We start from the raw sequence: 19425 nt of genomic DNA, 5'->3' as shown, positions 1-19425 counted from the left end.
CAATATAAAAAAATGAGTCTCACATTCCACTAACTTTTTCAACCAACTTTTCTTTACATTTCTTAAAACTCGTACCCGGTCAAAGAGTGACTCCTAATAGGGGACGGAGGGAGTAAATGATAAATAATATTGTGTGTGTGCATTTTTTTCATTCAAAATAAAATATTAAAAAATAAAAAGTGAGTTTTTGACAATGAAAAACCATTAATTAAAAAGATGGGTTATGCGGTGTGAGAAAGACGAGTGAAAATGTAAAATGAATATATTATTCATAGAGTTCCTTGCATATATTCTAATTCTTAATTCATAGAGTATAATTGAGTAATGTGTTCGTGGGTCCCCTTTGCCTCCCCTTGCTGCGTTTCAAGAGTTATGTCTCGCGTTTTATGCACAGCAACCCCTGCTGTGTTTTTTATCACATCAGTCAGCAGGGGATCCATCCCCGAAACGTGTACAGGATCTCATTTGATTACATGCAAGCACATTTTTTCTCATAATATTATTTCTAATTAAGTACTCCCTCGGTTCCATAGTAATGGAGGAAAAACTTTTCGGCACGAAGATTAAGAAAAATTGTGTTAGGTGAGTTAAGTAAAGAGAGAATAAAGTGGAAAATGAAAAAGGTAGAGAGATGAAGAGAGAAAAAAGTAAGAGAGAGTAAAGTAGGTGTGGAAAAATGTATTGACTTTTACTAAAATGGGAAATGACTCTATTATTATGGAACGGATGGAAATGGAAAAACGCCCCTATTACTATGGAACGGAGTGAGTAATAATAGTAACATTTACACTCTGAGTTTGTCTTGTATAAATTGATTCCTTTTGGCCCTACTACTACTAATAAATGTGCTTTTCGAAGTTTTTCGAATGGTCTTGATGGATCTATATAATTAATCACGAATTTTTGGCAGCATCATATGCCCAACTTTTTTTTTCTTTTTCTTTTGACTTGTCGCTCATCGTCGTGAATAACGTGGAGATAACTGTAAGTGATACAATTAAAATGATTGAATACTTACACGATTAAAGTGATTGAATACTTAATTTATGGCAGGGAATATAACTACAGAATATATTTTGTAAGAGCATCTCCAATATTTTTTGGAACAATATTTTTTACATAAAATTGTGTTTCCAGACACTTCCTTTCTAAATTAGAATTCGATTCGGATTCATGCAATTGTGTTTTTAAGTGCCGATATTGAAACTTAGCTATCTGAAATTTTGCTTCTTTTTGGTTTTTATGCTTAGCTTTTTGCCTGAAATTTTATTTTAGCTCCGTCGCGATATTTTCCTACATCCGCCCCTTCTGTGCTGACTGTTGTGTGTTTGTTGATTAGTCTACAAATGTAGTCATACTAGCCTGTTAATGTCATATACTAGTTTTGGATACAATGATGTAGTAAGATTTGAATGCAATTACAATGAAATCGAACAAGGTTGTGAAGAACATGAAGAAGACAGAGTAAAACTTAACCTCATCATATAGACCTTGATCACAAGTGGGGTGTGACGACATTCTGATCAGCGCACTGTCGCCTTGTCTGGCCTGGCCAAGCACTGGTATCATCTTCACCTCTGCCTGGGGTTCTGCTGCTTCATCTCTTGCCCATGTTCGGCCCTAGGCTTTGCAGCCTCAACAAAGATAACCCGCCCATCCAGAAACTGCAGACAAGTTCAAAATCAGACAAGGCCGGTTAGTGACTTTGTGTGTTTACTAGTATATTACAACACCAACTGCATTATTCTGAGAGGCAAAATAATCAGAAGAAATTAAAAACCATAGATTTTTGTTCCCACTTACTTTCACAACGTATCTCTTCATGAATGTTGTGCATCAAAATCATATTTCTCTCTACCAGCTTATGCTTTTAGATCCTACATAGAAATAAATCTAAATGAATGGAATATGTACAATATTTCCAATTAAAAGATATCATTAATATTATCATGCATTTCTGTATGTGTTCCTATGCATTTCTGAAATTTCTAATAACACACACCTATCTTCAAGAATTTACCCTATTCTCTAATGCAGGAAGATGGTCGGTAGCTCAAGAAAACACAGCTCATTTGTATCGAAATCTAATGTTTCAGAGAAGAGGAGTTCGATGAATGAGATTGAGAAGTAAGACTGAACCTTCCCATGCATTCCTTCAACAGCTTTATTGGATTCCTCCTCTGTCTTATATTGCAGGAATGCAAAACCTCGAGGCCGATTCGCTATCCTATCCATCACCAACTTAACTACAATAACCAACGCATATCCTTTACCACAACTACCAAAATCCACAGACATTATTGATTTTGAAAAAGAATCCAAAAACTAAATCAAGTATAAAAATAATCTTGTCACCTTCAATGAGTTCACCAAAGTTTTTGAATGCGTTTCTTAGACTCTCCTCCGTTGTCCGGAATGAGAGACCTGTAGAGCAAGACAATAAATCAAACATCTGGGATGCACAGTGTAATCTTTCAGCTTAGTTGATTTTTCTATCTCGTATTCATTATCAAACAATATGCAGCTGATTTGCTAACATATGCTTTCTGGTTTAAAAATATTGAATTGATAGTACTATTTACACAATTAAACAGAAAACACAACAAAATGGCTTCTTATTGATGATACAGATACCCAATCATAAGTCAGTATAAAATTGAAGCACTCAAATTCAAAATTATCCACGAAATCAGCCGCATATATAATGAGCAACAACTCACCACTAACGAATAGCCTTTTAGAAGGATTCAATCTAGTTCTTGGCGTTGACGAAGGAGAATCAAGGCATGAAGATACGCGAAAATTAAAATTTGGGGGAAAGTGTGGAGGATTGTTGTGGATGGATAACAGAGAGGGGAATGGAGGATGAAACCGTCTTTTCGATTCAAGCACTACCAACGTAACTGAAGATACCGGCGGTGGTGTGAGAAACCGACGCGGTAGAATGCGGTGACTGAGAGCGGGAGCGGCCATCTTCTCCGGCTAATATTCTGTTTCGCGATTGAGTCGATTAGGCACTCAATTTGTTGATATAATTTAATTTAGAGCCCCTCAAGTTTGACTAAACCCAGATTCGCCCCTTTGAGAGGCGATATTTCAAATACGTTTAAATAACGACGAACAGAGTAAAAATGAAATCAACCATATTTTCCCTCCAGCTTTATTTCAAAGAAACAAAATTACATAATTACTTCCCTCAATTTTATTACAGAAACAATTTATTTCAAGAAGAAGAAGAAAGAGAGAAAGTGAGATCCGCGGCAGCAGCGCAGCTTAATCATTTGATCATCGAATACATCTTGAACAAAGCATACATAACAATGGCGGAAGAGATGCACAGGCAAAACCAGTGGCAAGCGCATGGTGATGCTCTCGAATTTCCCAACTTCTCAATCGCCGTCGACGTTGTGTCTTCATCCTCCGGTTTGGGCTTTGGAGCTAGTGGCTCCGGTTCTGGTTTTGGCGCCGCCGGTTTGGGTGTTGGAGTTTTCGATGAAGTTGCCGGTTTGGTTTCTTCGCTGATCAGCAAATTTTTGGCCTACCAAATTTACCAAGTTATTATTAACCGTATTCATCCAAAAGTTAAGTTGGTGAAGAATATGAGGGTTTTGAATTTTGGTAAACTCACCAATTTCCTGAACTGGAGATTGTAAAAAATGTCAATGTATCGTTGCTTCGCTTGTTTTTGGTCTTTGATGAGCTGTTTCCAGAATCCATAGGCTGATCCCATGTTGAGAACTTTGTTTGCATAGATCTTCCATGTATAGCTGCGTGGGAGAAAAGATGGGTGTTTTAGAAGTGATCACAATGTGTTTGTGTAATGTGCAAGCGAGAGGGCTGCGTGTATTACCATTCATTAATTCGTCTGAGGCCACCGTGAGACATTCTGTTCCAGTATCTGCTATCCGCTTTGCATTTCTCGAAGAAATCAGCTATCTTGTTGCTGGACTCATCTCCGTTGTTGGGATCGATGTGGAAGCCTGAGACCCCATCAACTATGATCTCTGCTGGCCCTCCTTGATTGGTTGCAAATGTGGGCAGTCCGCTGTTCATGGCTTCGATCACTGTCAGGCCGAATGCTTCGTACAATGCAGGCTGCACGAAAGCTCCCTTCGTGTCTGCAATGCAACGGTATAGCTCACCATTGCGGTATCTGTCAGTTTGAGCTACTATCCATCTTAGCTGGCCCTTGAGTTGGTATTTCTGAATGAGGGCATGCATCTTCTTGATTTCTGCCATTTCTTCCCTGTCCTTTGACTTGGATGGATCGAAGAATCCACCTACAATGACAAGGTTTACCAAGTTTCTGAGCCTCTTGTTCTTGCCATACCACTCAGTTAGTCCTGCAATGTTCTTGACAATGTCTAGCCTTGCCATTGAGAAGATGATTGGTTTCTTTCTGTCTGCAAGATATCCTCTGGCCAAGACATATAAAGTTAGTTTTTCAGTTGGATGATTTTGGGAGAAGAATGAGTTTATTTATCTTTATCAAGTTTATGTAGTTACATGTGCTCGTCGTTTTCCACCTTGCTGTAGACCAGTTCCTCGATGGCAGGTTGGAATTTCGTGAATCTCTTCTGTTTCTCAGAGGACGGGAAGTAGACAGATTGATCGGCTCCCGGGGAGGCAATGTTGAACTTGGGATCGAATACATCAATGCCTGAAACTGCCCTATAAAGCCCTGGCATTGTGAACGAAACATGGCTTTCGTATTGCCCTGCCCGGTTCTTGCTGAAAGGTTGAAAGATCAGTAAACAGCAACCTTAAACTTTCTACTTGCTGGTAATGTAAGATTCTGAAAAACTCTTAAGCTTTCTAACCTTCCTGCAATTTCTTGATATGTGCTTGTGATTATGAAGTCTGCAGCATTCATTGCTATGAGATCAGCAGTGAACTGGCAGGAGAAGTGATATTTTGAGTCTAAGTCCCTCCAGTTGACATCTGAATCTTCATATTTTGTCTTCTCTAAAGCATGAGCAATCGTTCCCTAGGATCAAGGACATGTACGTATATGGACGTTATTTTCTTTTAAAAACCGTAAACACATACACACACCCGCGCATTGCAGTAGAAGTTGTTTGAATGCTTACCTGAGTCACTCCAAGCTTGCTAGCCACTAAAGAAGCAACTAAGTTTCCATCTGTGTAGTTTCCAATTATAAGGTCAGGCTTTCCTTCTATTAGCTCAACAATCTTTTCCGATGCATCCTAAAGCCATGAAAGAACACATAGAATTTGATTAATTCATAGTAAGAAACTCGTTTCAGTGTAGTTCGTGTTGAGAGCTTGCCTGAGCATATCTCTCCAGGTAAGGATAAATGTCAAATCTAGACACCCATGGTCCAAGAACTCCTTTCTCAGTAATGAATGGAACCCTGAGGATGTGGGAGTGTGTTGTGCCCTCAATAAGCTCCATTTCTTGATTGCATTTGTTTCCTTTTGCGTCCGGGATTAGACGAGTGACCTGCATAAACATGCACAAAACAGCTTTAGCCATCTGCACCTCTAGTGGCGTTCCCAAAGATTATCAAAACGTCACTTTAGCTACTATTTTATCAGTAGACTCACCACTAAAATCTGGGGCTTGACATTCAAACCTTGCTGCTTTATTCTTAGCAACATTTCTTCCTCCATAGCTCTCACTTGATCAAGGATGTAAACCACCTGTCGACGTATTTCTTGATCAGCAGGTTCACACTGAAAAGTACTACTAATCTTGACTAATAAACCAAACGACATGTTCACCTGGCCACCAGTGTCAGGTAAGCCTAAGACATCTGCTTGTCCAAAGTATCCATGAATAGAAAAGACAACAACATTGTATATGACCGGAAGCCTACTGAAAAATGCTTCCATGTTTGCAGGATCAGGTGCTTGCATTATCTCTGAAAGTATCCTCATTGTTTGCCTAGTTCTTTCTGCATTATCTCCCCACCCCTTCTCAAATCCCCATTCTTTAAGCCTGGAGAATGTGTAGATTTGAAGAACAAAGTTAAATTTCAATTTTATATCCCCCCTTCTCAATATAAAAAAATTGGACTATGTAAAGAAAATGAGGTCATTACTTCTGCTCAAAATTCTGGTATGGAGTGTCCTTAGGCATAGCAGATACAAAAACTTCTGCGATTACCAATGCCTCTTGAAGCTTCATAACAGTATCAATAGTGTCATTGATCATAAGCTTCTGCAAAAGGAATTTCCAAAACAGTTATGCATCTAATAAGTATCTTTTCATTCTGCAGGTTCTGTCTGATCCTTAAACTCCCCTACCTCTCCATTTCGTTCAAGAGTTAACAGGTAATCAACCAAAGGCTTTGCGCTCTCAGGTTTCCCACCAAGCACCGAAGTCATGAATTTAGAGACATAGCCAAGCCCATTTCCGATTGAAGATGATAGAGTCAATTTTGGAGTGCTAATATCAAATACTCCAAAATCTATCTCTAGAGAATTTTCATCATTTGCCCTGTGAAAAAATAAAAACATTATTTTTCCAAGCTCGGGGAAAAATCCTCTACAAATTAAGACTTAAGTTCTATCAGGTACTCACCAGTTCTCATCATATATCATTTCTTTGAACTTCAAATAATCTGTTGATGTGATTATTTCGACAGAAAGGCTGTCAGCTTCCACCTTCACATAGTCCCAGATACCAGGATTATGCCTTACTGCAAAGGCAACATATGGTGGCACGACTGCTGCTTCCTGCATATTAATGTCAGAGTTGAATGCTTAGTACTTGCAAGCAGAGCTCATTATGCTAGACTCTCGAGTATCAGCTCCTAGAAATGTGGCCCAGGAGCAGGATAACAAAATGGTACAGAAATGTGCAAAACCACCACCCTTACCTGCGTCGAGTTCAAGATATCACCAAGTGTACCCTCCATAACTTTGGATCTTTCCGCCTTATCCTCAATGGTCTGCTCTATCTCCTCCTGCAAATGCTGGAGCTTCATCAGCCTTCTTCCCTTTTCAGTAAACCTTCAAATTTCGAAGAAAGCCAACAAGGTCAGAAATCCTCACAACACAAGAAAAGAGCCAGTATCTACATGGATCATTTATATATATATATCTGTATACCTAGTGAAACATCTCTTCATATGGTACCGGCTCTGCCTCAATGCATCGGGCATAGTATCCACCGCAGCAGCTGAAGCCATCACACTTGATGAAAGACTGGAAAGGCGCCTTTGTAAGAAGGGAAGTTTGTGGGGTTATCTGTTTTTTGGACATGATTGTGGGGTTGCTTATATAGGAGATGAAAATGGCATGTGTTTTGAGATGCATGTTGGAATAATTGAGAAGGCTGCTGCATATAGCTGATGGAAGCCCCAAGAGGAAAGAACATTCTTTGAGCTGATTGTGGGGAAGAGAAACTTGTCTTGAAGAAAAGAATTCACTTTTTCAAACAGGTAAAATTTCACAGGAGCTTGCCTCCTTTAATTGCCCTACCAATTTAAAAAGTGGAGGGAAAGTATTTTTTTGGAAATATATTCTTTTCTTTAAGAAGTTCACAGCTGACTTGTGGCCACATTGTGATTGAAACGTTTGAGTTCAAACCATAATGTTAATGTTGAGTGTGGTCATTTTAACAAAAAAAAACGAGTAACCTTTTTTTTAAATTACGATATTGCTTTAGAGAAAGTTATAGGATCTAGTTTATATTCTTTTGAGACACTTACGTGAGACAACCCACTAATTTCTTGCTAATAGAGCATTTTGTACTTGATGAATTGTTCTCGAATTTAATATGTATATATTTGTATGATACCATAGTTAATAACAGTCGCGTACTACTTGGAGTGGACCAATATGATAGTGTTATTTGTGGGAGTATAATTTTTCATATGCACATTTTTAATTATTATATCATGAAATTTTGTTTCGTTATATTGATTTTTTGTACGACTTGAGTCTGGCCCAATACCAAGCCCAAGACTCAAATGATAATCAGCAGTTCTGCACGAATATGGTGATGATCTGACCCTGCCCGACCCGACCCAACAATCTGGATCCGGACATCCTTTAAGGCATCTTTGTCTTAGGGCGTGTTCAGTATTTTTTATATGGGCTATTAGGTATAAATCTGGATTAGATTTGTTACAATAGGGCCCACCAAATGAGAGCATAATTTCTCGGGTTCGGTGTTTTAGAAATAGGTTGGCATTTACCACTAAAATAATGGCTTTATTTTAAAGGTAATTATTGAAAGACGGAAGTGCCCCTAAAAGTGAAAATTTTGAAATTTCCCTGCTAAAGCCAAATGAACGCGGCAGAGTGGGTATATTTAAATTTTTCGGTGTCTACATATCAATAATTTAGTGGGCGTGTAGTGGATAGACTCAATTTCGGAGAGCATTCATTCTAGAGTTTTGTCAAAATGCAGGTATGCCCAGTATGCCTTTCCTTACTAGCTTTATTCAGATTACCCAGGTTAATTAGGTTAGGCGTTTCATGTGTTTTCAGAATCGAACTGGTTGTTTCGATTGTGTTTGTTGTTATGGTATATGGTATGCGTTTGGTTGAGTTCGGGGATTAACGACAATTTAGTTTGTAATCAAGATAATGCTTTAATTTTGTTGAACTCATTTGAGAGTGTTATGTGCAATCTCTGTTTGATTCCATTGTGTGGGCGAAGCATTTGTCGCCTATTTTGTTGATACAACTGATGTCTGATTTGTAATATTTCGGTTTGGTTGTAGGGTGGGATGTCTGGGTCAAAGAGTAGTTTCATGGGTCATGACAGTGTAACTGCAAGCGAAGGTATTTGTTGTGCCTTCCCAGTGGATAAAATCCCTTTATTTATAGTCATGTCCTCCAAAGTTTCTGCTGTTCGGTTTTTGCTTGATATAGGTCTTCATCACATACCGCGGCAGAAGTACCGCAAGGGCGACCGCACTCGGAGAATGTGGGTTGAGCGTGAGGAGGAGATTTTGGCAACAAGCTTACTGGGATTGGTTGCTACAGGATGAAAATCCGACAACGGATTTCGTACGGGGTATCTAGCCAAAATTGAGGATAGCCTTCATCAAGAGTTCCCCACCACCGACTTAAAGGGAAACCTCACATACAATCTAAGATTGGAGCATGGAAAAAGAGCTATGGACTCCTAAGATCAATCCTTTCGCGCACTGGAATTGGATTCAATCATGATGGTGATCATAGGATTGATTGCACCGATGAACAGTGGGAGCAAATTGTTGCGGTGAGTAGCCGGATATATCTCAAGTTTCGTCATTGGTAACTATATGTTTATAGGCTGACAAAGAAGCTAAATTTATGCGAACCAAGTCGTGGCCGTATTGGGAGACATGGAAATGTATCTTTGGCAAAGATAGAGCATCCGGGCTGGGGGCAGAAGCACTTCATAAGGCAGCAGAGCGTACGTGCGCCCAGATGGCTGGACGTCAGATGGCTGGAGGGAGTCAGGTTAACGAGAATGATTACCACCCCTCACTTGATTATATTTTTTTCGACACATCTTCAATGACTGAGCAGACGGCCGAGGTTAATGACACCGCGCCAGTGATAAGGCAATGTCCTTTACCAAAACAAGCGCAAACGAGATATGAGTGATCTGAATTACAACGTACGTAGAGATTCGTAATAAATAAATAAATCTACTTCAATATATCTACTTGTGATTTTGTAACAATATACATCTCGTAGAGTGATATAATATCACACATTCACATGCAATGTGCAACATTTCATGATGCATTTTTGGATAAATAAAGTGAAATATACTTACGCGGTCGGTTAAATAACAGATACACTCATTATCGGGTAGGGTATTAATGGCTCATCAATACATAAGTGACCATTTGTAGAATTCAAAATTACAACACCACATAGTGTGACACGATTATTAAATGAGCAAATCTCATAAATAGAACGCCCTACCTAACTCAAAATTAGTGCAGAAAACACACATCTAAAAACTTCATATGCATGCTACGTCAAGATCAATCTTGGTACATGAACAACTACTAAAAAGCTTTAAATCCACCCATTTAATGACTTTGGCATATGCTATTAAATGATCATTGTGCAACACCATCTAATCTAGCTATATGGTTTATTTATTCACATCATCATATTCATCTATCAACTTATGAAACTTAGTACTGTTAGAAGGTGTTCGATTTACTAGATAAAATGGTACCAATATTATAATCTTAGATTAAGTTGTCATGAGATTATTTTAGTTGGAGGTGATTGGCTATGACTAATTACCACATGATTATTTATCTAGGACTAAGTTGAGTGATCCAATTTCATGAAATAAACACACTAAATATTTGATCCTGGGATACCAATATATTAATTCCTTTAAACTTATATTCAGTTCTACGTGAGTTGCTGTTTGTCTATGTGAATGCATGACTATCATAGACTTTTCAACTTGCAATCTACGTTTTGTGCATTACTATCTCTCTAGTACTATACTTTTTTTTGATAGAATAGTTGAGCATAAGAAAATGAAATTTGCGAAGTTGCATGGACCCCTACCCCCCTCCTGCCCCTACCTAGGCCCAGACTTAGGTTAAGGATGTTTCAATATTATTTAATTTTGTCAGAACAACTAAAAACAATTAACTAACTTGCAATTAATTCGAAGCTGTACATAATATAAAGGGAATGTGCCTCGTCCTTAGTTACTTCAATGGTCCATGCGCCTTGATTTATTAATTACACTTGATGTTTGATTATATTTAGTAATATAATTTATATCCTTGATAAATTATAATCACGTATGCACGAATATAACATTACGGAGGATTAATTGCCTCTAAATACACCAAGTTTATAGTACAAAATTTGGTTTGTAATCTGAATATATTGTTTTGCTTTCTTATGTCGTCAAAGATTCAATTCAACCGAATACGACGTCGTGTGTAACTCAATTTCCACGTACATAATCAAGCTCACGATGGATTCCGTTGAAAATATTACCAGTACTTCCAAAAAATTTACCGACCGTTACTAGTGTCGAAAATTTTATCAACACACAATCCGTCGATGATCAACAATAAATTAAATAAACAATAATTTGTTGGCAAGTACATTGGTAAATTACCACTAATAAAGCATGGGAAATTAATAAAATATTAGTCTCAATATAAATTACTCCATATATAAGAACTTGATAATTAAGACGTAATTAGTGTAAAAAATTGGCTAATTAATTGGTATGATTTGCGTCACCAGTTACTCTATCAAATCTTAAAAAGTTTAAATGCCAAAATTATGTACACCTAATTTACATATCATCTCTGATCAGCACGCCATATAATTACGCATTGATTAGTTTTAGAAGAAAAAAAAAAGAGATCAATAATTTCGCATAAATTTCCACATAAGGAAATTAAAACTTAAGTGAAACTGAAAGTGGCAGCAATTAAGAATAAAACGTAAAAACGGTATGTTAATTTTCACCAACGGTAATACACGTTTGGTGTGAATGTCGCCATGAAAATGCTTTCCATAAATCTTCAATACAATTTAATGTGCGTTACACTGCACATTTAATTTCACTAAATCGTAAAGGACTACGTCTAATTCTACACATTTAATTTAATTCCCTAGCCTAAGAGAATGACTTGTTATATCCAAATTTACTACTCGCACTAGTATTTAAATGAGGATTCATTTTTCGGTGTTAAACGCATAATAAAGTCGATAAATTTAATTTGTAAGATCATCCACAATGCTGGATATTAAGAGACACTTTACTTACACAATTAATGAGTTTTCATACATTTACTTCAATAATTTTGTTTGAGATTATCCCAATTTAAGGTAATTGAATATTAGTATTTGAAATAAACACGTACGTAAAACTATTACTGCTACTATAAAAATACCGTTATCAAAAGCTAAGGAGATTCATTTTTTTCGGTGTTAAAACGTATAATAAAGTCGCTAAATTTAATTTTCAGATTATCCACAATGCTGGATATTAAGAGACACTTTACTTACACAATTAATGAGTTTCACATTTACTTTAATAATTTGTTTGATATTATCCCATTTTAAGGTAATTGAATATTATTTGAAATGAAACTATTAATAATATAAAAATACCGTTATCAAAAGCTAAGGAAAGACTTAATTGTGCAAGCAGAAAATGAAATTGATGGGTATGGAAATACAGATGTGCTGGCCCCTACCCCTAATTTTCAAATGCTTTCTTCCCTTGAGCTCTAGGGGTAAAGAGGTGAATCTACATTTCCAACCTGTCAATTTTTTATTGCATGCCCCCCACTGCCATGACTTTAAAATTAAAGCCAAGCTCTGATGATGTATTTATTTCTACATTGGACCACACATGATCATATTGCATCAACATTAATTTGTTTCAAAGCTGTCCAAATTTCAGACAAACCAACATATTCAACCCATCAACATAACCAATTCAGACCGAAATCATCTAATTAACAGAAGTCAATACCCGAACCATACACCATTTTCTTTGCTAAAACGAGATCAGCAACAAAAAAACGAGCGATATGGTGCGTTCTTGACTACTACCCCTTCCCGACCAATATAATCATGCTAGAACGTGAATCCTCTACAACAGCAACAACAACAGCAACAGCAACGAATCATGTTCACTGCATTAACACTCCCCAACCAACCGCAGCATTTAATGCATAATGCTGACGTGGACATGATGACGTGGCACGGTAATCAGCAAGTAGTGGAGCAATTCAACGCAGCCTTAATTTGGTGAATAGTGTTTCCTATGAGGTTGTTGACAGTGGTGACTGACTCTGGGCTGAGCCTTGCAGATGGCAAGTTGCTGACGAGGATTTGAAACACCACGGTGATGAGGGACCCACTGCTGATGCTGGTGGATGCCCCTCCCTCCTGGACCCTCCCATCGGGGGATATGGTGAACCCCGATGGGAGTAAGGGGAAGTAGGATGGGTCTTCCCCGCTCATCGCCATGTTGATGGCTGGCAGATCCACCGGGCAGTACACCACCACTGAGCCCGATGAGTCCACGCAGCTTTCTTGGAGGATCAACATGTTGTTCTGGCTCGTGTTCAAACCCTGTAAAACTCAACAATAAACACGTCAATCTACTATTAAAAAACTAGTACAAAACAACGAGTTTATCAAGCAATTTATACCCTTAGCACAGATATGCAATTCCCTGGATGAGAGCCATTCACAATGTGGGCAACTTCTTGCACTGGATTCTGATTTGAAAGCACATCCCACTGCAAAGAAAAAAGGATTGAAAGCTTATAATTTTACATTCAAAACTAGAAACATAGCCACATTTGTATGTATTTACCTGAGGCCTCGTTCTCTCGTCCCTGAAGAAATTGAAGACACTAGTAGGAGGCAGGGGAAGCCAAATGGTGGCGGCCGCGCTGAGCACCACTCCACTGGGCTGGCCAGGATCGGAGCTCTTGTGCAGCGTTGCTCGCACCTCAAACTCATTGAGACCAGAGAGTGTGGTCCATTGCTGGCCATTGGCAGGGTTGATGCTTGCACAGAAATTGTTAACCATTCTTTGTGCAAGTTTCATCATGCTTCTTTTCCCCTCAGGCGACGGTATCACTGTCATTTACCATAAATTCATCAATCCATTTTTAGGCTGCTACAAACTAGGGACTAACTGACTGGCTTACCTCCTCCAAGATCACGGGGCGAGTTTCCAGACACCATCAAGCAAGCGAATCTCTCGCACGCCCTTTGAAGAGTTGACAGCCATCTCTCTGCACCAAATGCCAATCCATTGTGGATTAGGTCTCTGTAAAGCCTGTGAATTGGTGCTTTCTCTTCGACTTCCCAATGCTCAACCCATGTAACCTGTTTCCAATCAAAGATGCTACTTAGTAAGTTACACCACTTATTTCATCAAGTCTAGGCCTCAGCCTCACACCTACCTCAGAGTAGCCATTAGGCATCTCTCGGATCAAGCAGCCGGATGGGAGCCTCTGCGCTTTGGAGGGAGACGAAAACTGGCTGTCTTGATGAGGAACTTCGTATGATACGTCCACTACTGCCCACAAGCCTTGCTCAATCTGCTGACAGAATCTGAGCAAGTACAACTGCCTTGTTGGAACCAAGGCTGAAAGAACTTGCACTTCTTCATACATCTGTCAGAACGCATCCATGAGACGAAGATCGCTGCACAAGACCTAAATAGGGAATAGTATATAATCATCCTTACCAGTTGCAATGTGCCACTCTGACTCCCAAGCATCCCAGATGATATAACCTCAATAGTTTTAGCTCTTGATACAATTGTAGGAAACAATTCCATCCATTTTTTCTGCAAACAACAATTCAGCAACATTACTAAAAACAGATCATTCGTGTCAGATTAGGGGAAACGAATGAAGCTAACCGCATCCATGAACATGTCGACTAATGCCAAACAGTTCATTATAACAACGCCAGAATCCCTCGAGGCCTCAATCCGAATACCGGGATTCTTCATGTGACTGTAAGGGCTCTGGAAGATCCTCTCATAGCTGTCAAGATTGAGAGTCTCCCTCCCATCAGCGGCGCCCTTGATCCACAAGGGCTCGTTGGTCTGCACGAGCCTAATCAACTCCTCCATGGCATTGGTTGCAATGTCAGCCATGAGGGACTTGTCCATGTCAGAAATGGTCAACTGTGGGAAGGGCAAAGTGGGAATCACAGACGACGAGCTTCCGTGGAGAAGATCAAGATCAAGGGAAGGGCCTCCAATCCCATGCCCCCCAAAACTAGCCATGGATAAATCCAGTGAGGAGACATGAATGGGTTGCACTGGTGGCAGCTGTGAAATAGGCCTCCCTATGTATTTTGCAGCAACACTGGAAACTCTGTCTAACTGCAAAATCAATCAAAAATTCAGAATCTGCTAAAAACAGAATGAGAAAAGAGGTAAATTGATTACCTCCTCTTTCAAATGTGCGTTCTCAATTCGCAGTTTTTGCTCGTCGAAATACGGATCTTCAGAAGCAGGAGAGGTTCCGCAGCAAGGGCAGATGACATTCTTGAGGGCCTCTCTGATAGCTATGTTTTCACATCTGATCTTATCGTTTTCTGCTCTCAGCGCAGAGTTATCCGCTCTCTCGTGCTGTGCCTACACCATTCAAAACAGAGGAAGTCGGAGTCAGAGGGAGAGTGAGATTAGATGAATTGTAAAAGAGATGTGACCTTCATTTGAGTCCTTCTGTTCTGGAACCAGAATTTGATCTGGCGAGGATGCAAATTCAACTCTCTGCTTAGCTGACTCCTTGTCTTCTCATCTGGATGGGGGCACTCTTTGAACATCCTGCAACCAAGAAAGAACAAAACATTCTTGATGTGCATGGAGGGAGAATGAATGATATGAGTTATGAGGCACAGACGATTCGAGGCGCTGAATCTGGTGGGCGGTGTGGCGGTGGTACCGCTTCTTGCCGCGGTGGGAGTCGGGGTCGTCGCCGCCGCTGCTGAACTCCATGGGAGAAGATTTGCCGCCGGCGGGATCACTGGGAAAACAAGGGGGTGTGAATATGGATATAAATAGTCATGTTATTGAGAAAAGAGTGGCAGATTAGGAGCTCTATTCCCATAATACAACTGTAATAACTGCGCTTACTATAATAATACTAATAAAAACTGAAGAAGAATATTGCAACGGAAAACAAATGGTCATTTAAATACGGGAAATGGTATGGAATTTCGGAGCATGTCAAGTGAGAGAAGCGTTGGTCAACCATGCTTTCCTTTTTTTGCGACTCTTCTATTCTTTACAATTACAATTTACAACAACTTACACACACACATATTATATATATATATGTATATGCAGAGAGAGAGAGGTGGTTGATGTTGGTGGAGAGAAGGAAATAGGAATGAAAAGAGGAAGGTGTGGGCAATTAAGATGGGAGAAAATAAGAGAGGCATACCATTGCAAACTTTACACTTCACACTTACCTAAGTACACACACTACTTACTGCTGCACTAATATTTCTTCCAACTACTCACCCTATTTATTTATGTATATATATAATAATATATGCATCCACCTATATGAATCACTCGTGTGAGAGAAAAATTTTAATTGCTGTAATATGAACTAAAAAGTCTACTTACTACCCCAATTAGCGTTAGATTAGACTATAGATTAGACTTTAGAGTGATGAAAGCTCTATTGTAGGCTCAGGCTTAATCTCGATCTAAATTCAGGGCATCCAATAATTTTTAGTCCATGATCTATGGTATGATACAATTAAGGAGCAAATTGAATCATAATTTCTAGCTTCATTTCATTCTTATGCTTTGATATAGTTATTTCCTAGGCCTCGTCATTTTATTTGAAAACACCATTTCTATCTCTAATATATTTATTCTAGCTCCATCTAATAGACTGTTAAATCATACGTATTGGGCCATTGTCGAGTTAATCTTGTAATGACTCAACCCAATAAGACCAAACTCTAACTCAATTTGAAATAGTCTGATTCATATCGAGTCTCAACTCATTAACTTCGTGTGTGTTTGTTCGAATTATCGTATCATGTCAAAAATTGTCAGTCTTACCGTTTATAGTAGTAAGTTACTATACAATATAGTTTGACATAACACGATAACGACCAAAACACTATATTATACTATTAAAATTTGATATTACAGGGAAAAATTAAAATATAATACTTTTAATTACTTAAATTAATTAAAATAATAATTTTATTTCTTAACCAATAATCCAAACCCAATCCGAACTGACTCTGAAACCATCGTGTTCTTATTGAGTCGATCCAATAAGGATACAACCCCAAAAACTGTGTGTTCATGTCGAGTTAACTTCGTACGTGTTTATGTCGGATTATCATATTGTGTTAAAAATTGTCAGTCCTTATTCATATCTATCTTGGTATACTCATTCAATTTTACTCCAATTCCAACTTATTTTTAACTTTTGACATAATTACTGGAAAAATATTACTCCCTCGCACCAAGGGAAGATGACCTCTTCCTTGGGCGGTACGGGATTTTATTCATCTTTTGTTAAGTGGAAAAAGAAAATTAAGTAAAAATAAAGGTTCCAATTTTAGTAATAAGTAGTCCTATGTTTGTTGTTGTGCATTTATTTATAATAATAATTATTTTAAATTTAACTATATTTTTCATTTGCTGCTAATTTTGTAAAAATATGATTAATATTAATTAATCATTTTTGTCAATTAACTTAGGAGTATATCCACGAACAAAACTATAAATTGTCAATGTCTATATCAATTTTGTATATCCCTAAAAAATCTTTTCTTTATCATTTTGGTTTGCCTCATGCAATTAATCCACTTTCTATTTATTAAAACGTTTTTATCGTAGGACATTACATTATTAATGACTGAGTCACATCATCTACTAATACTACTATTTTAACTATTTTTCTTTTTATCTCTCATATTTTATCAATTTTCACGTTAAAATTTGTATCATCCTCAAAGTTCCTATTTATAGATCATTCGCAATAAGGCTGCAAAATGCTGCTGCTCCGCCACAAATCAAGGCCGTCAAAAATTCCGGTGGTCCGCCTAGTTTTCTCCTTGCCTTATTGCAACATTTCCAGCCACCCTTGTTTTTTAAAGTATAACTTTTAATACAGTATTCTACCTACATTCTTCTTCTAATTTATAGGATGTGTAACAATTCAAATTTAATGTAGGAATTTTCATTTAGTAAAAATATTATTTTTGAAATTTGATTTTAATTTATTTTATTTGTTTTCTAAATTGAAAACTAAAAGAAAAATACGAAAAATAGTAATTTAAAAACTTATATTCAAAATAATTTTCCACCATAACATTCATTTCAAATATTATAGTATTTTATTTAATATATTAATTACTATTAAATAAATTAATTTATTATATCCTATTTTGGCACGTGTATACTTATTTATGCGAAATCATATTAAGGTTAAATATTTTTCGTAGTTGAGATCATTCATATTAGAATACACGAACTTTAGCCGATTTTTAAATATGCAAATGACATTTTCTAAACGGAATTATATGACCCTTTGATTTGTTTGATTTTGCACGTCAAATTGAATTGTCTCCGAAATTTCTTATGATTTAGCAGTTTTGTTGACTCTATTTTTGTCATATAAATCAATCTGGGGACAATTAAATTTATGTACAAAGTCAGACAAATCAAAAGTGCGTTCAAAAAGAAAAAAATACTCCTATTTAAAATTATTTTCTTGTTATATTTTACTCGGAAAAAAAAAAAACTATCGATTATTTTACAATATATTTTTGTGTTGTGATTTTAATGTTTTTTTTATCCATATCTATCTTCTTCAGTAAAAACTTTAGTTAATTAATAATTTCAATTAAATTCTTTTTTGGAACCTCTTTTTCGAATCTCATTAAATTTTGATTTTTCCTACCGAAAAATGGTTGTTTGTAACTTCAAGAAAACCCAAACGTCGTGTCTATATACGCTAATATATATTCACAATAACTTTCGCTCAAAATTCTGACAATAAATTGTACTGTTATTAATTGTAACGTAATTGTTTCAAGTAATTAATGTAATAGATTGCAGTTGCAATGCCAACATGTTTGGCTTATTCGTTTTTTATATAATTGTGTTTTATTAGATTTAAATCTAAGAACTTTGGTTATACTTTTGGTTATTTATCATATACTTAGATGATAGTAAATCTATGTGAATTTAGAGTATCAATTATCAAATTATAATTATAAACTAACGAAATTCAGATAGATGTCAAATTGATTCTAAAGTTCTTAGGGCATCCTCATCATCACGCTTAAAGAAAGGAAAAAATGTGTTTGGCATAAAGCACTATATATGTTCTAGATCTTTAAAGCACATACCATGCACACGTTTGTTCATGAATAGGTACGTTGGTTGTGCTGCAAATTGACGCAGACTCATGGTTAAAAAGGACTTCTAATTTGATAACTTGTAGAAGTATATAAGTTAATAATATTGTCCGTCTGGATAGATATGGACACTTTTGAATGATTGTTTATGTTAACTCGAAGTCACTTCCAATCTTGGTTGACTGATAGCACTAGACTAATTGTGGTATATCACATTGAAGTAAGCTCTTCATGTTGGTTAAACCAAATACAAGATTCAATGATTGTTATTTATAAATATATATAAGTAGCATTGAGCATACGATATTAACCATGTGTTACTTTGATTTACAATATGTGCTGGGTGTTCGCAACTCAATGATCATGACATCTTGGATAGCGTGATTACTTTAAAGAATCGTGTCTCGACGATGTCGGGGATGATGTTGTCCCCAAGAGATGTTATGAATAAATTTTTATTTTAAAAAAATCTAGCAAATTGAAATTTATTCTAACTAGTTCAATAAATAAGGTCTTTTAAATTTCTTGTATTTGAGAATTAGATCACACACACCGTGATATATATATATAT

At 37.1% G+C, this 19425-nt stretch overlaps 3 protein-coding genes and 1 long non-coding RNA gene across 10 annotated transcripts; 1 reads left to right on the top strand and 3 right to left on the bottom strand.

Moving 5' to 3' along the window:
- Positions 1 to 1349: 1349 nt before the first annotated feature.
- LOC125193218 (RNA-binding (RRM/RBD/RNP motifs) family protein) lies at positions 1350 to 2973 on the bottom strand. 2 transcript variants are annotated; one of them, XR_007171544.2, is made up of 5 exons: positions 2721 to 2973; positions 2356 to 2424; positions 2140 to 2246; positions 1804 to 1877; positions 1350 to 1664 (listed from the first exon to the last, which is right to left on the bottom strand). XR_007171544.2 is itself a non-coding variant. In XM_048090981.2 (4 exons), the coding sequence occupies exons 1-4, from the start codon at positions 2971 to 2973 to the stop codon at positions 1572 to 1574; spliced, it is 522 nt and encodes a 173-aa protein (XP_047946938.1). In that variant the 3' UTR covers positions 1350 to 1571. The 2 variants fall into 2 exon arrangements, 1 of the variants encoding a protein (XP_047946938.1); XM_048090981.2 differs by lacking the exon at positions 1804 to 1877.
- Positions 1556 to 9718, top strand: LOC125193220 (uncharacterized). 3 transcript variants are annotated; one of them, XR_016128868.1, is made up of 7 exons: positions 1556 to 1695; positions 2038 to 4787; positions 6242 to 6538; positions 6611 to 7408; positions 8699 to 8759; positions 8850 to 9201; positions 9288 to 9718. It is a non-coding gene; the product is annotated as an uncharacterized LOC125193220 (long non-coding RNA). The 3 variants fall into 3 exon arrangements; XR_007171545.2 differs by having other exon boundaries at positions 2038 to 4782; positions 8850 to 9718; XR_016128867.1 differs by having other exon boundaries at positions 8850 to 9718.
- Positions 3127 to 7201, bottom strand: LOC125193215 (sucrose synthase 7-like). 2 transcript variants are annotated; one of them, XM_048090976.1, is made up of 14 exons: positions 7077 to 7201; positions 6845 to 6977; positions 6547 to 6701; positions 6270 to 6462; positions 6065 to 6183; positions 5745 to 5961; positions 5568 to 5663; positions 5290 to 5463; positions 5091 to 5207; positions 4821 to 4987; positions 4507 to 4731; positions 3851 to 4417; positions 3629 to 3767; positions 3127 to 3538 (listed from the first exon to the last, which is right to left on the bottom strand). In XM_048090976.1, exons 1-14 carry the CDS (start codon positions 7154 to 7156, stop codon positions 3278 to 3280), a joined length of 2643 nt encoding a protein of 880 aa, XP_047946933.1. In that variant the 5' UTR covers positions 7157 to 7201; the 3' UTR covers positions 3127 to 3277. The 2 variants fall into 2 exon arrangements, with proteins under 2 accessions (XP_047946933.1, XP_088912559.1); XM_089056433.1 differs by having other exon boundaries at positions 5568 to 5961.
- Positions 9719 to 12334: 2616 nt separating the features above from the next.
- Positions 12335 to 15863, bottom strand: LOC125193217 (homeobox-leucine zipper protein HDG11-like). Of its 3 annotated transcripts, none has more exons than XM_048090977.2 (11): positions 15657 to 15863; positions 15359 to 15481; positions 15165 to 15282; positions 14902 to 15090; positions 14365 to 14835; positions 14188 to 14289; positions 13901 to 14113; positions 13643 to 13823; positions 13303 to 13571; positions 13136 to 13225; positions 12335 to 13055 (listed from the first exon to the last, which is right to left on the bottom strand). In XM_048090977.2, the coding sequence occupies exons 1-11, from the start codon at positions 15710 to 15712 to the stop codon at positions 12690 to 12692; spliced, it is 2178 nt and encodes a 725-aa protein (XP_047946934.1). In that variant the 5' UTR covers positions 15713 to 15863; the 3' UTR covers positions 12335 to 12689. The 3 variants fall into 3 exon arrangements, with proteins under 3 accessions (XP_047946934.1, XP_047946936.1, XP_047946935.1); XM_048090979.2 differs by having other exon boundaries at positions 15710 to 15862; XM_048090978.2 differs by having other exon boundaries at positions 15592 to 15861.
- Between the last annotated feature and the right edge of the window lie 3562 nt (positions 15864 to 19425).

This window comes from Salvia hispanica, chromosome 4, assembly GCF_029641045.1.
Source record: "Salvia hispanica isolate PSC_SH4W2 chromosome 4, Shi_PSC_v1, whole genome shotgun sequence".
Lineage (NCBI taxonomy): Eukaryota > Viridiplantae > Streptophyta > Magnoliopsida > Lamiales > Lamiaceae > Salvia > Salvia hispanica.
The sequence above is the reverse complement of the archived record's forward strand: the minus strand, read 5'-3'. Positions and strand labels throughout refer to the sequence as shown.

Bases quoted from the DNA above. Each gene is read 5' to 3' on its own strand.
- LOC125193218 (XM_048090981.2), bottom strand. From the start codon at position 2,973: ATGGCCGCTCCCGCTCTCAGTCACCGCATTCTACCGCGTCGGTTTCTC. The intron at 2,425-2,720 runs GTGAGTTGTTGC...CTTGCTCTACAG, and splicing joins TAAAAGGCTATTCGTTAGTG to GTCTCTCATTCCGGACAACG. The intron at 2,247-2,355 runs GTGACAAGATTA...TGGTTATTGTAG, and splicing joins CTTTGGTGAACTCATTGAAG to TTAAGTTGGTGATGGATAGG.
- LOC125193215 (XM_089056433.1), bottom strand. From the start codon at position 7,156: ATGGCTTCAGCTGCTGCGGTGGATACTATGCCCGATGCATTGAGGCAG. The intron at 5,464-5,567 runs GTGAGTCTACTG...ATGTTTATGCAG, and splicing joins TCAAGCCCCAGATTTTAGTG to GTCACTCGTCTAATCCCGGA. The intron at 3,539-3,628 runs GTGAGTTTACCA...TAAATTTGGTAG, and splicing joins ATCTCCAGTTCAGGAAATTG to GCCAAAAATTTGCTGATCAG.
- LOC125193217 (XM_048090977.2), bottom strand. From the start codon at position 15,712: ATGGTTGACCAACGCTTCTCTCACTTGACATGCTCCGAAATTCCATAC. The intron at 15,283-15,358 runs GTCTGTGCCTCA...TCTTGGTTGCAG, and splicing joins CAGATTCAGCGCCTCGAATC to GATGTTCAAAGAGTGCCCCC. The intron at 14,114-14,187 runs GTAAGGATGATT...GCGTTCTGACAG, and splicing joins AGAGTGGCACATTGCAACTG to ATGTATGAAGAAGTGCAAGT.